Below are 15,769 nucleotides of genomic sequence, written 5' to 3'. Positions count from 1 at the left end.
TATCGCCGCATGCATTTGCACATGATCGCGTTTGCGTGTGGTTTTAAAACTTTGCCCATCGATTGCATATGAGGTTCCTTTCACAGATGTTTATTGGTCATCAACTCACGGTACAACTAAAGTTCAGTCATGCAAAATAAGAAAACGCATGTATACTAGGGCTGTCCCAAAGGATTATTTTTTAGAGATGTCCCGATGCCGATCGATCGGGTCCGATCACGTCATTTTCAAAGTATCGTAATCGGCAAAAACATGCCTTTAAAAAAAAATTTTTTTTTTTTATTAAATTGTTTTCTAATTGTATTTAACGTTACAGACAAAGTGTCTTACACTCATCCAGAGTCTTTAGTTTTGGCTTAAACTAGGGCTATCAAGTCGTGTTCAGTCTATAACGGCACCGTTTTACGTATACATAGAGTTGAAAGGCAACGTTAATGGAGTAGAGAGAATTTTGGCAGCCTTTGAAGCTTGTTTTTAATTGGCTAAAGCCTTACAATCCCTCTCTCAACAATTAGAAATATCGTGGGAAGCAATGTGGGGAAGAAAGGTAGTAGTTGATCTTTTTCTGAACACCCTATTTTATTTCCCAACGCAGAGAAGATATATCAATTGGTACCGCTACGCACAGTCATGGGTGCACTTCCCATCATGCATTTGGGCAGAAGTTAAATGGCTACAGTATCATTTACTGAAAGCTCAACAAATACACTAGATGGCAATATTTAGTCACAATATACAAGGTCACATTTATCCTTTAAGAATTACATGTCTTTCTATCCGTGGATCCCTCTCACAAAAAGAATGTTAATAATCTAAATGCCATCTTGAGGATTTATTGTCATAATAAACAAATACAGTACTTATGTACTGTATGTTGAATGTATATATTCGTACAAGTTTTATTCATTTTTTTCTTAATGCATTGCCAAAATGTATATGATCGGGAAAAATTATCGGGAATGATTGGAATTGAATCGGGAGCAAAAAAAAAAAAGCAATCGGATCGGGAAATATCGGGATCTGCAGATACTCAAACTAAAACGATCGGGATCGGATCGGGAGCAAAAAAAACATGATCGGAACAACCCTATTATTTTTCTCCTGATTAGTCGGCAGACTTTTTTTAACAATTAGTCGACTATTCTAATCATTTCGTTCCGTATTTTACTAATTTTGCAATGGCGTTCCGCAAGCAACACGTCACTTTTGCTCATTAATATTCATGACGTTAGCAGTTGTTGCTAGGCGGGTCAACCTCCCGTTTATGAGTGTACGAACGAGATGTTTACTGAGCTAAACCTACCAATTCTGTCCGAAAATGATGTCCCTGGTGCCAAATTCACTGGTAAAGATGTGGAAGAACATACAAATGTTCAGTTAAAGAGATAGCTTGAGTGTCGAGGGCTGAAAAAGATGGGGGAAAAAGAGCCGACCTGATCCAGAGTTGGCTTTTCTATCGACACTTTTTTCTTGTGTGCATTGCCTTACGCACTGACAGTGATATTCTCCTGTTTAAATTATCTATCCTTTACCAACATATGCCCTGTCTTTCTTATATATTATATCCTGTGGTTATCTTACATCTCTGAATATTCTTGGGGGCAATTTACATGGCTATTTTTGTGTAGCGATCGCAAATGCTTCTCAGTGACAGCCAATGAACACTTTTAGTTTTTTCATTAATAACAAATCTTAATTCTATAATTTATGTATACCATCGAATTCACGTACCTACATAAAAAGCGATGGTACTGTTCAATATCAATCACATCACACGACTCATCACAGAGTATTCTGCCGCTGAATTAGTGTCCTTGATTTGCTGATTGTTGAAGTTGCCTGCCATTTTTATGGCCCTTTCCTTCATTGTCTTAGTGTAAGAGGCATGTATTTGATTTTCTGTATTATCTCGGTTTTGTTTTTGAAGTCTGCAAATAGGTGTTCTGATATGTTGATTTATGACGCCCTCATTTACCAGTCACCATCTGTGAATGGTTTTCCACGCTTAATTTATCCCAGGTTGCAACAAAACCTGAAGCAGTAGTGGAGTTTGGAGATGCAATCCACTTTTTAAATGTATTTTTGCTCCTACTCTTTACTTCTCTAATTTCTCCAGAAGTAATGCAATCGCACTTGTTGGGTACTCGGCTGCAAAAGTAGTATGTCTTCCCTGCAAATGTCTTTCCACATTACTCATTTTGTGATTTGACGACTTCTCGCTACAGAGCAAATATTCAGAAAATCCTTCAGCATTGGCATTGAATACAACTGATTCGGCCCAAGAAACGTTAAATCCTCTGTTCTCCTCAGTTGTTTTTTTTTTTTTTAATCTCTTTTCCTCGTTGGAAACCATGTCCCATCATATAGCCACCGGGTTTGTTTACAACAGCCACCCTGCTGATAGAAACGTGCGTCACAGGCTATGACGCAAATCTTCGTTGACAGAAATGTCGAAATGTAATATTTATTCTACACATTTTTCTATATTGGAAAATGTTAAGATTGTTTGTGTAATGTCTGTCCTCCTACAGAAACCATCTTCAAACAAAAAATATATTTCCTTCGCCCATCTTTTTCCATTTTCAAACATTTTTGAAATGCTCCAGGGAGCCACCAGGGCAGCGCTAAAGAGCTCCATGCGGCTCTCAAAACACGGGTTGCCAACCTTTGTTCTAGACACTTAGTCTCACTGAACAGCTAGTTTGTGTGTTGTATTTAAAAATAAACATTTCAATTGGTTTTTTTTTTTTTTTTTTTTTTTTTTACTAAATTGGTTGTTTTTTATTTATTTTATTTTATTTTTACTAATGTCGGCAATAATTTATGTGATGATTTCTCGCAACAGGCATACATGAAGCCACATTTCAGGTTTCTGGAGCTTTTTTTTTTTTTTTTTTTTTTGTCAAGAAATGACTGGGTGGTTTGAGAACATGCTCATGCACATACAGATGCACATTTAAAATTGAGTATAACGGTTACATCGTAATCTTTCAACACACTTGAAGTGTGTGCTGTTGGTAGCACATTATTGTCAGTTTGACCTCTTCCTGTCCACGACCACAACACTCATTCCAACTGCAGGGGTCACCGCCACAACAGGGAGCCAATTACATGCCAGGGTGGCTGATCGGACTAGACGGTTTACCAGCATGCACTCAAATATTGGAATCTACTTTTATTTGTCCATTCAGTTCTCTTCTCTAAGAATAGCTAATAGTTGGATGGATTATCTTTCTTCCTATTATGTTCATGCCTGTGTCCCAGAAATGTTTGGATGTATTTCATCAATGCGGACTTCTTGCCCGGGCTGTTTTGAAATCCGCAGGGTTCTGAAAAAAAAACAAGATGCTTAGGAGGGGGCATTTGACAAGTGACACGAGACCCCAGTGTCGCTCTGTAAATAGCGTGCGTGCGTGTGTGTGTTTGTCTGAGGTTGCTCGTGTGTGTGGCCCCTGAGGTCCTGAGGGTGGTGGCCCTCCATGTGGCTCTGCTGTCACATCCCTTTACGGTACGTCGCTTCGCCTGTCACACACACGGAAACGCACGCAGCGTCTGCCCTGCCATGTTGTTAAAAGCCAGGAAACGCAGATGTGGCAGCAGATTAATGTTGTATGGCCTAGGAGCACGCACACACACACACACGCCCACACACACATATTTTAGGTCCACCACATTTAGCACTACAGAAATATTGAAGACCCTTGTGTCATCTGCAACATTGGCTGACCTTTTTTTAGATTATTTATTTTTGTCTTACTCAAATAAGCTTGTTTTCTATATGACTTCTTTTAATCCTGAAAAAGAAACCAACACTTAACATACAGGGGGGTTATGTCGTCTGTACTGTCATACCGACATACAGTGGTATGAAAATGTTTGGCAACTCCTGATAATTTTCAAGATTTTTATTCTTTAATCCACATATGAATGAGTCTAGGTTGGATTTAAGGAAATCCATATTGGACTGTTCACACTACATGAAGAAAATCAGATACAGTGGGGCAGGGCCGGCCCAGGCCATTTGGGGGCCCTAAGCAAAATAATGCCAAGGGGCCCATATTTTTCGTCACAGTGTACTGTGAAACCCATACATGTAATCCAACCCATACGTCCATATTTTGTATATTAATCAGATTTTTCGTTTCTCTGGTCCAGAAGGATAAATTCTCTTCGACATATTCGTGCATCTATTTTCCAAGCAAGTTTGAGCACCAATCATTGCAAAGCAGGTTCAGCGTCACTCCCCAGGTTGCCAGATTGTAATGTCAAGAAAATGGATCTTTGCACCGATAAACGGCAATGCGCACACATTATTCACGATGCTCTATTAACAACGTATAAAATGAGGTTGCCAGATTGGGGGCTCTTAGTGGTCAGGAGCCCTAAGCAGCTGCATAGTTTGCGTATAGGCTGGGCCGGCCTTGCAGTGGGGTAAATAAGTATTTAGTCAACCACAAATTGTGCAAGTTCTCCCACTTGAAAATATTAGAGAGGTCTGTAATTGTCAACATGGGTAAACCTCAACCGTGACAGACAATGTGAGAAAAAAAAGAAAATCACATTGTTTGATTTTTAAAGAATTTATTTGCAACTCACGGTGGGAAATAAGTATTTGGTTAATACCAAAAGCTCATCTCAATACTTGGTTATGTACCCTTTGTTGGCAATAACGGAGGCCAAACATTTTCTGTAACTCTTCACAAGCTTTTCACACACTGGTATTTTGGCCCTTTCCTCCATGCAGATCTCCTCTAGGGCAGTGATGTTTTGGGGATGTCGTTGGGCAACACGGACTTTCAACTCCCTCCTCACGCCGTGGCGTCAAAATGATAACAAGAACGGTGAGCAAAAATCCCAGAACCACACGGGGGGAAGAAAGTACACGTCCAGGCCATAACACATTCTCCAAGTTCTCTTCTGGTTCATCCAAATGCTCTCTAGCAAACCGTAGACGGGCCTGGACGTGTACTTTCTTCAGCAGGGGGACACATCTGGCAGTGCAGGATTTGAGTACCTGGCGGCGCATTGTGTTACTGATAGTAGCCTTTGTTACTGTGGTCCCAGCTCTTTGTAGGTTCTTCACTAGGTCCCCCCCGTGTGGTTCTGGGATTTTTGCTCACCGTTCTTGTTATCCTTTTGACGCCACGGGGTGAGGAGGGTGTTGAAAGTCTGTGTTGCCCAACGACAGCCCCAAAACATCACTGCTCTAGTGGAGATCTGCATGGAGGAATGGGCCAAAATACCAACAACAGTGTGTGAAAGCTTGTGAAGAGTTACAGAAAACGTTTGGCCTCCGTTATTGCCAACACAGGGGTACATAACAAAGTATTGAGATGAACTTTTGGTATTGACCAAATACTTACTTTCCACCATGATTTGCAAATAAATTCTTTAAAAATCAAACAATGTGATTTTCTTTTTTTTCCCACATTGTCTCTCATGGTTGAGGTTTACCCATGTTAACAATTACAGGCCTCGCTAATATTTTCAAGTAAGTGGGAGAACTTGCACAATTAGTGGTTGACTAAATACTTATTTGCCCCTCTGTACGTGTCACATGTGCGCAAAGAACTGAACTGCGACTTTGTATATTTGCAGGTTCCAAACCACTAATACATGGGTTTCCACTGTAAAAGGGCTTATGTGTACCTCTTACCTAAGTCAGTTAGGATGGACTAAACCACACCAGCAACTATAGTGAGCTATGTTGGTACGGAAAATGATGCAGGGGGCTTTGAAACATTTACATCCTGAAAACTGTACTTAAATTCCGGTTCCCTTCTTTTATCCACTGATTCATTAAATGTTGCCCTTAGTGAAAGCCTAACCATAGACACACCAATGTAATTAGTCTGGTAGTTTTTTTTTTTTTTTCCCATCAACCAGACTGTTCCACTTTATAACTGCTCTTCACTACTTGTCCACCTCTGGTTCCCTCTCCACTCCTGACACCCTTATAAATTAAGAAACACATTGCCCAGTAGAGCAGAAATGTTCCCTAATTGCACCGACATAGCCATCTCTGCCTTTCACATGCACACGAATGCACATATCAGACACACCGGTTATTAATGGTTGGTGGCGGCATAGCAGGATGTGGGGTGGGGTTACAATGGACTGTAGCTCGCGTGTCTTGCTGGTATCTGCCCTGTCAGGGCAACTCAATGTTAAATGCATGTCCATGCCACTGTTTTCCTTGTTAGATTTCTCTACCGCATTTTCCTGGTGTAATGATTTGAATCAGATGCTCGTTAATTCCCCCATACACACACATTCCATTTCTCACACTAGCCCTCTGGCTGACAGGCATCTCTCGTTAGTGCAGTATGTCTGTCAGTGTGCTACGAGATTGAGTTGTGCCCCCACATATCCCCAATGTGTCGTTCTCCCACTCTCTCTCATCCTCTCATGCTCTTGTTCTCCCCCTCTTTCTAGCACACACACACACACGGGCTCACCAAGCTTAAGTCTACAGTGATTCAGAACATTTATTCTCCAGCCTCAATAATGATCTGATGTCCTATGTGTTCAAGATGTCACTTTAATAGAAGTATTATTTTTGTCCCTGCACACCAAAGCAAAACATTTTGTAACACATGGTTATCTCCCATGTTACTTTCCCCTCCCCTTGTCAACTAACACCCCTTCCACTCCCTTCCTTCTTGCACGTCAGGTGGAGATAAAGATGAAGAAGACAGATGCCATCAGATGGGAGAAGCTAGAGGGGGAAGGGCAGGATTCCAACATCAAACATTTTGTTGCAAGTGAGTCCATAGTTTTTGCTTTTGTGCCACCTCCATTGAGTTGTCCCTTATTCCAGGGGTGCTCAACCTTTTTTGCACCACGGACCGGTGTGATTTGGGTCTTTTTTTCACGGACCGGTGTTCTGTCAAATTTTGCACCCTTATAAAATTTTGCTCTCAAAGCTTTTGTGGCGGTGAAAAAAAAGGCCTCTTTTATATTCAGTTGGACTCTCAATGTTATCCAACGGTGCTAAAAAAATATTTACATCATAAACATACATGTGCAACACGAAAATGGCCGTAAATTAATGCGTAACGACACGGCAAAGTCATTAAGTGAGAGAGCTGCGTGCAGTTGTTGTGTGCAGCAATCAAGTTAATATTCCTTTCTGCAAAGAAAGTTTGTAGTGTGTACTTTGGAATCGCTGCATTGGCGGTCATTTTTAAAATTAGGCGCATGCCAAATTTGTCAGAACACCGGCAGTGTATGGAAGAAAAATACAGCAAATATAAAACAAAATTTGTTTCCAGCCCCGTCGTGTTAAGTGCAGGGAAATTACAACTCACCCGCTGAATCAGTGCGAGGCCTGAGCTTGTTTTGTTGCGACGAGATGGTCCGGAGATGGGAGAGTGAGAGAAGCCCGCTTCACAAAGATACAATGTTGGAAATTGTTGCAAAGTTTGCAGTGCTCTCCTAGCGATGTCAGGATATTCCGAAATGACTTTAATCCAGAACCTCAGTAGAGTTGTTGTCTCAAATGTACGTTTAAGATTTGCAATCTCTACAAGCTGATATTCCTGTTGCACAGACATGCTCGAATCACTCGGTTTATTCACATACGGGTAACGAATCCACTCCTTCGCCCTTCTTGGGTCTTTAGTGATTGGGAAGTAGCATAGATTTTGTTTTCTTCGAGGTTGTAGGCTCATCTTCTGGCTCGTCAGGTTCCCTTTTCCCCGTAAAAAATCTGTCCATAAACGTCTGTTTTTCAGTCATTCTAGTCTGGGGGCTAATTATTTCCGGGAACAAATGTGATGGGCGACGACCTACATCATACGTTATTATCGAGGCCAAGCGCACATAGATATACAAAACAAGATGTACTGCTAACAGTCCAATCAGTGCTTTTCTATGACGACCTCATATCCCGTAGTTGTATATCTAGAGTGGACAGGGATATTGGTGTGTTAAGCGGCACAGGCCAAAGTCAATTGGCCAGAATGCAGTTAAATTATTCATTATTTCTGCGCGGCCCGGTACCAAATGCGCCACGGACCGGTACCAGTCCGCGGCCCAGTCGTTGGGGACCGCTGCCTTATTCAGCCTCTCCTGCCTAATACTCCTTCACCCTCCACCCTTTCTTTGTCTCCCCTTTCTCTCGATCCGCTCTCTTTTCTCCCGCCTTCTAAAATGTATTGTGAACTAAACTAAGAATGGACATCCTATCCTTCCTAAACTCTTTTTATTTATGTAATTGCAGAAATGTGGACAAATACTGAGTATTAACCGCTTACGACTTAGTATTTTAGCACACATTTTCTATTACTGACAGGATTAATCATTTATCCAAGCATGTACACATTTTAAAAAGTTAGAAGTGTACAAACAGACGAGCCAATGGGGTCAGCCAGCTCAACATCTTGTCGTGTTTACTACTGTCAGATTTTAACACAAGTGTTGGCATTCCATATTATGAGATCACACTTGTACGGCCACATTTGGCCCCAATATGTCTACTGCCTATTTTATTCCTTATTTATGCAAATCTGTGTCTGGATTACATTCATCACTCTTCCCATTCATCTGTTATTGCTGCCTTGCAGAAAATACTCAAATCAAATGTAATCCCTCGCGAATTGAAATGCAAAGTGGAAAAAAAAAACATTTTCTAACCCCACTCCAGGTCAGTACTTCTCAAATAGTGGGGCCCGCCCCACCAGGGGGCGTAGAGCGATGCCAGCCTTGGGGAACATACTTTTTTGTCGTACTAGACTAAAGTGTAATTGCATATCCACTCATTGGGTGGCTGTGGCGCTCTCATTTTCAGAGTGTGTGCAATATTTTTTTAACCAAACAAGAGCATACAGCAAAGATATGAAGAGCTTTGCGCCGTTTTTGGGCCGGTGTAGGTACAAAATCAGCACGAGCTGCACAATCTGCTCGGGGGCCTGCACTTGACAGTGACGTTCCCTTATGCACAAAATATATGATTGGCCTAAGAGTTGAAATGCACGCCCAGAGCCATGCTGTCCTGTAAAATGCCTATTTAACTCATTCACTCCCAGCCATTTTCACCAGAGCAAGGCCCTTCGCTCCCGGCCGTTTTACTGGATTTTGACTGATTTTGCAAGGCCCACAAAAAACTCTGTTCTATTGCTATATAAACATGGAACCCACCAAAAGAAAGATTAGACTCTCCTTTCAGCAGAAAAAAAGCAAGTTCATATCTTTTTCCATTCTTTAGAAATCAGCATTACAAAGTAGCTTAGTATGAGCAACTTTCCAATTTCTGATGAAAAAACGGAGAAATTGAGCTTTTTGTGAAAGCATACATTTCAAATATAACTTTGACTTTAACACAGCTATTTTTTGCTTTAGTTACATCGCAAACATCTGAATAATGTTTTCGTTCTACAAAATAACACAAACAACAAGACAAACAGAGCTTTTGATAGCAAAGTAACTATTTATTCACACATAACTAACTGAAAGATGATGCTATTGTGCCTGCGACAGCCGGTTAAACTTTTCCCTCATCGTTGCCTGTCAAAAAAAGATGATTTTATTTTTTTTATAGTGTCTGCGGGCTCTGCTCGCGAGCAGAACGGGCTCAACGGCATCTAGTGGTCCCGGTCGTTCTGCTCAGTCATCCAGCGGCTGGCATCCCGGGCGTCCTACCGGTTGTTCTGCTCGGTCGTCCGCCGCCTGGCATCCATTCGGTCGTCTTCCGCCAGCGTCACGGCTGTGCAGCTTGGCCTTTCTTTGCCGTTGAATAGAGTTGCGGGTCTTACCAAATGCGCTGCTGCCCTCCAGTGGCCAGTTTTATTGCTTTAAAATGGATTTTCAGCTTTGTGCTTTGGACCTCAATTGAATCAGAAGCCAGAGATGTCTTTTTTGAAAGAAAAAAAAAAAAAAAACGTAACAGACGTATAGATAAGTTTTTGGGACACTGAAACAATTAAAAATAGAACGTATTTCTACATTTTTGGGGGCAAATGAGTTAAAAGTGTGACAGTTGTTAGAGCGGATTGTGTACCTACACCGTGCTCATGCAGCGACCCACTGTCTTCTCCGGTTCTCACGTGTCCACCCGAGAAGTGCCATGTTCAGCTTGGGAGCGTCACGATGACCGTCCTCACCCCTAGTTCTCCCCCGGCCGCTGAGACTGCGCCGTTTTTGGGTCTGTTGGCTTTTTGCTTCGACTTTTTAATACAGTAGGAGACGAGGAAAGACCACTCTGTTGAGTGTCTAAAAATGTTTGTAGCTGACAGCGGGAAGCCAAATCAATTAAGACGTCACTTAAAGACATTAGACCGCAATCTCATTGATAAGCCGGTTGATTGTTTCTCATTGAAAACGTGCCGAATATTGCCAGCAGTCGTCCCGCTTTGTCAGTGTTACATCAGTAAACCAGCGAGCACTGTTTAGCTTGCTCAGTGCAAAATAAACTCACAATATAGCAAAGGAGCTGATACTGCCTGCAGCAAAAATAAACTGTCCTTTTGTCTAATGACACTGTTGTGTTTTTTTCCAAATCGTTTGGCATATTAGTTAATCTTGCTGATCAGTTTGAATCTATTATTATTTATTGATTTTATGAAATTTTATTTTTTTGTATCAAATGGTCAAAAATGTACCTTGGGTGTGTTTTCACTGTTTGGATGTGACTTTTTTTTTTGTAATTCAGGAAAATTGATGCCCTTTAAGTCTTTTCTGTTACAAAGAACACAATGTTAATAAAGATATACTTAATTGTAAGTTACTTTTTTTTTTCTGTAATAAACAAAAATGACACAATGTTAGGCAGAGGGCTACTTATGATAGTAATAATTTCATAGACAAATGATACTATTTACAGTGGCGGCAGAGAGTTTGGGTGGGGGTGGTGGCGCATTCCCCCGGGGCAGAAAATAATTGAGAAGCGCTGCTTTAGGTTAACATTTAAAAACTCAAAATCGACTTTGATTTATAAAAATATCATTCAAGCTAATAATTAAGGTTTCTTGTAGGGATGTCCCGGATCCTATCACGTGATCGGAAATGTCATTTTCAGATGATCGGAATTGGGTAACAAAAGATTTGGTTTTGGTTGGTTTTTAAAATGTTCACATTGCGTGACCAATTTTATTCGCTATACTAGTTTATTCATGTAAAATCCAAAATTCTAACTGTTTGCAACCTTTTGTTGTGCACAACTGATTTGTTTAAAAAAAAAAAAAATCTGTTCAGGATTGTATCGGCAGAACCTCAAAATCAGATCTTTCGGACTCGCGTGCAAAAATATGTGATTGGGACATCCCCAGTATCCCATTGAGGGATGTTTCACATTTTGCTTAGTTTTGCAGAACCTGCAGTCCTAAAGAGCATTGTCATTAATAGGTCAGTACACGACATCGCTCCACCAAAGCCGCAAATGGGACAAGATGGTGGTAGACATTAACGAGGAGGAGAAAAATGAGAAGTTAGAAGGCGATGCAGCGCTCAACCAGCTCTTTCAGCAAATCTATGCGGATGGCTCGGACGAGATCCGTCGTGCCATGAACAAGTCTTTTGTGAGTATCTCTGGGGTTTGTGTGTTTGGGTATGTCTTGATTTTTTTTTTTTAGCCAGCAGTAGAGAACTAATTGTCAAAAAACTTCCTCACAAACTGTTACTATAACCTAGTTTACACAAACATTTACATACCCCACTCCCCTGACTACAAAGGATTATCGCACACAACAGTATTTTTTCATCTGAATATGGTAGGCTTTGTTATGAATAAATTGACTTTGACAGAAGTACAAAACTGAAAAATTAAGTTATAACATTTTCTTACAGGGCCAAATGCAGTGGAACCTTTAAAAACCCTGAAGGTCTTATAGTATCTGTGATGATGGCATTGAACAGATGAAAAAGTGATGTGACAATGGAAAAAGTAAAGTTCCGCGATTAAATCTTGCAAGATGAAACTTGACAAGTTACATGTTTTTTGGAAAACAGCCTTCAACTGAGACATTCTCAAATCGCAATGATACTTTTCTGGAATTTTTATTAGCGCTAGTGTTGTGCATTTTAAAAGAAATTTGGTCAAACATGGACCATATTTTATTCAACTTTAGAGCAGGGGTTCCCAAACTTTTTTCTGTGGGGGCCACATTATTGCTCCTGAATGTGATGTGGGGCCAGACTCGGGTATGTTGTGACTTCCACAGTAGGCCTTCCTTTTTGTGTAATATAAAAATGACCAGCCGTGCACAGTGTCCGTAATACTTTTTTTTAATTTAGTGTTGCAAGTGGTTTGCAAAAGTAATAAGTACTTCACCCTTTGTTTTAATTTGCAATATGACTGATATTTACTGTAATTTTTGGACTAAACACCCACCAAATTTGACACGAAAACGGCATTTGTTTATAGATAAGCCGCACTTGACTATAAGCGGCAGCTGTCCTCACTGTATTATGGGTTAGGGTTTAGCTGTCAACACTTTTGTTGTCCAACATGCCTCCTAGAATGCATTGCAGCACTACAGATGTAAATAACAATCAAAATTCGTGTTCTGTGATAATTATTTCTTCAGTTACTGTTCCAGTTGTTTCAATAATTGCTAGTTATGGTGTTTGGTAACACATAGTTGACAGTGGTGCCATAAGACTGTCATAAGGCAATCATAATTATGAAATGACACTGTCATGAGCATTTATGAATGCCTATAACAGATGTCATTTAGTGTCATCCAGCTAATTATATCACTTTTGAATGGATGTAAAAATCCCAGATGGACATAAATTGAGTTAGTGACATAATTTGCCAGGTGACACTTAATGACATCTGTCATAAGCATTAGGTAATGCCCATGATAGTGTCATGTCATAATTATGACTGTCTTATGACAGTCTTCTGACGCCACTGTCAGATTAAGTGTTACCTATTAACCCAAATAAATCAACAAATAAGCCACACCGGACTATAAACCGCAGGATTCAAAATGAGGGGAAAAAAGTAGCGGCTTATAGTCCGAAAATTAGGGTATATTGATATGTTTTCGGTCAACAATAAGGTCAAAGTTAAAACTGACGATTGACACTGGCAAAGGTAAATGAAATATTACAAATTGTAGGGCCTTTTGAAATTAACCAGAATAATGTTTAACGATTTTAATCATAATAAATGTGTACATCAATTTCATAGGAGTCCAATAAATGAGAGTATAATTTAAAAACATTGAAATAATATGAGTAGATCAACTAGCTAGCTCTTATGTCAATCCGGATAGGCATTTTTACCTCAAGGTGAAAATGAATTCAGCAGTAGGCCATTTACAGTTGAACCCTAAAGCAAAATCTTTAAAATTCTGGTAAATCTGCGTAGAAAATAAACACATTAGGAAAAATCACACACAATTGAAATATCTTCAAAGTTATGGAGTGTGAAGTTTGAAAGTTTAAAAACACTCACACTGCCGTGAAATCTGTCAGTTACTGGCTAGGCTAGATTTTAAAGAGAAATAATTACCCGATGACGATGCCAATCAGCCAACTGATGATGCTGTGAAACTAGCAGCACGTCTTCACACAGTGGCATGGGCTTCGTGTGGCGTGCGCCGATGACTGTCCGCAGGCAGCGCACGCCATTGATGGCGCTTTGCCTCAATGTGGCCAGGCTGGAAATACTTGGCGTGAGACAATGTGTTTGGAGGCTGCAGGCTAAAAACATCGCGAATTGTGACCGAGATAGCGGGAATGAAAGGAAACACGGTAGTATTAATTGCAGGCAAAATGGGAGGTGTTGGGGAAGCAGGAAGCTAAAAACATCAGAAATTAAGACAAAGGTAAGGCGAATGAAAAGTGAAGATCGTAGTATAGGTGATGGAGGCCATGGCACAAAGCACATTAGGGCTGTAGCTATCGATTATTTTAGTAGTCAATTAATCGATGAACTAGTTAGTTGAAATAATCGAGTGATCGGAACATAGAAAATTAAAATAGCCTCAAACAGTATAAAAAAATAACTGAGGATCTAAGTACAACAAAAGAATAATTAGCTAACATACATAGCAAAAGTCCGCTAGCTTAAATGCTATAAAATGCTAATTTTAAAAAAAATATTTTTTTTTTACAATGCAACAATGAACAAGTGGTTGAAACACATATTTCCACAAAAAAGGCTAAGTATACCAATAAACTAAATTACAGATGCATTAAAAAAAAACATTCAGCACAAACTTCGCTTATGTTGGTCTTAACAGGGGGCACCTGGATTCAGCCATGTTAAATGAGTTATGTCATATTCACTGTCGCCAGTAGAGGACAGTGTATCCACCCAAATCAATGAAAGTAAATGTAAACACTTTCTAAACAAACCATTACAACGCCACTCTAATTAATGAATACTCGAAGCAGCAAATTTTGATTCGAAGCTTTTTTCCTAATTGAATTACCGTAATTTCCCGAATATAAGGCGCACCCCAAATTTACTTGTAAAGTCTAGGGGAAATTATTGTGCCCGTGTATAATGCGCACCCTAATTTTAGCACCAATAAATAGAAGAATACAAGAAAACAGCTCGTGTACAGATACAGAAATGTCATTTTATTAACTGGTGAAACACAGGACAAGCATAGCACATTGGTAGTTCAAAACATTACCGTAAACTGACAATATGTACGGTAATAATATGATTTGACAACTTCTCCAATTTACCAGAATCCAGGAGAAAACAAAACAGATGTGACTTTGCTTTTAAAGGCTGCTGTATAACTTGCTCGTTTCATCATGATGAATAAATGTTTCATCCATGGATTGATACGGTAAAATAAAAGTGAGGACTGAAGTCGGAAATCGGAAAGAGCGCATCGCTGTAGACTGTAACAAGAGGAACGATTGTTACCGTAATTTCCCAAATATAACGTGCACTTTTTTTCCCCCAAAATCAACTTGTAAAATCATGGTGCGCATTATAAACGGGTACATGGATGGAGACATATATATATATATATATCTATTATATACATAAAAAAAACGATTTTTTTTTTTTTTATTGACACGGCCATGTAGGGTTGAAGAAATGTATGCGGCGATCCGTTGCCGGCCATTACGGTACGTGGCGTCACCATTTTGTTTCGGAAATACATCACTCTGATTGGCCGAATGATTTCGTCTGTGTTAAATTCTGCTTTTTTTCACTCTTCATAAAGCACAGAATTTAGTTTCTTGAACTCATTTGAGTCAACGTTTATTGCAGCTCCGCAACTCGGACCATAACAAACGTGACACAACACAGACTTCCTGTGTCCGTCAACTATGTCTGTCCCTCGGGAAACTCAAACCCAAATAACAATAGTTCCTATTGTTACTGTCACCGATGAGCTCTCTCGGATTTCCGATTTACGTTCTCACTTTCATTTTACCGTATCGATCCATGGAGGAAACATTTATTCATCATGATGAAACGAGCAAGTTATACAGCAGCCTTTAAAAGAAAAGTCTCATCTGTTTTGTTTTCTCCTTGATTCTGGTAAGTTCAAGAAGTTATCAGATCATATTAACATATTGTCAGTTTACGGTAATGTTTTGAACTACCAATGTGCTATGCTTGTGCTGTGTTTCACCAGTCAGTAAAATGACATTTCTGTATCTGTACACGAGTTCTGTTTTCTTGTATTCTTCTGTTTATTGGTGCTAAAATTAGGGTGCGCGTTATACACGGGTACAATAATTTTCCCTAGATTTTACAAGTAAATTTGGGGTGTGTGTTATACACGAGTGCGCCTTGTATTCGGGAAACTACGGTATTTGGGTTTGAGTTTCCCGAGGGACAGATATA

At 39.9% G+C, this 15,769-nt stretch overlaps 1 protein-coding gene across 2 annotated transcripts in view; it reads left to right on the top strand.

Annotated features, from left to right (window-relative positions):
• The window catches only part of sugt1 (SGT1 homolog, MIS12 kinetochore complex assembly cochaperone), a 49,168-nt gene that overhangs the window by 26,289 nt on the left and 7,110 nt on the right, over positions 1-15,769 (top strand). Inside the window, exons 11-13 of one of the 2 annotated variants that reach the window (XM_057858103.1) lie at positions 6,674-6,764; positions 11,344-11,516; positions 11,785-12,369. In XM_057858103.1, the coding sequence (XP_057714086.1) occupies positions 6,674-6,764; positions 11,344-11,516; positions 11,785-11,808 (288 nt within the window). In that variant the 3' untranslated portion in view covers positions 11,809-12,369. Of the gene's footprint in view, positions 1-6,673; positions 6,765-11,343; positions 11,517-11,784; positions 12,370-15,769 lie in introns of those variants that run through there. The other variant, XM_057858102.1, reaches the window with a different exon arrangement.

This window comes from Corythoichthys intestinalis, chromosome 14 (assembly GCF_030265065.1).
Source record: "Corythoichthys intestinalis isolate RoL2023-P3 chromosome 14, ASM3026506v1, whole genome shotgun sequence".
NCBI lineage: Eukaryota > Metazoa > Chordata > Actinopteri > Syngnathiformes > Syngnathidae > Corythoichthys > Corythoichthys intestinalis.
This window is presented reverse-complemented; position numbering and strand designations above follow the sequence as displayed.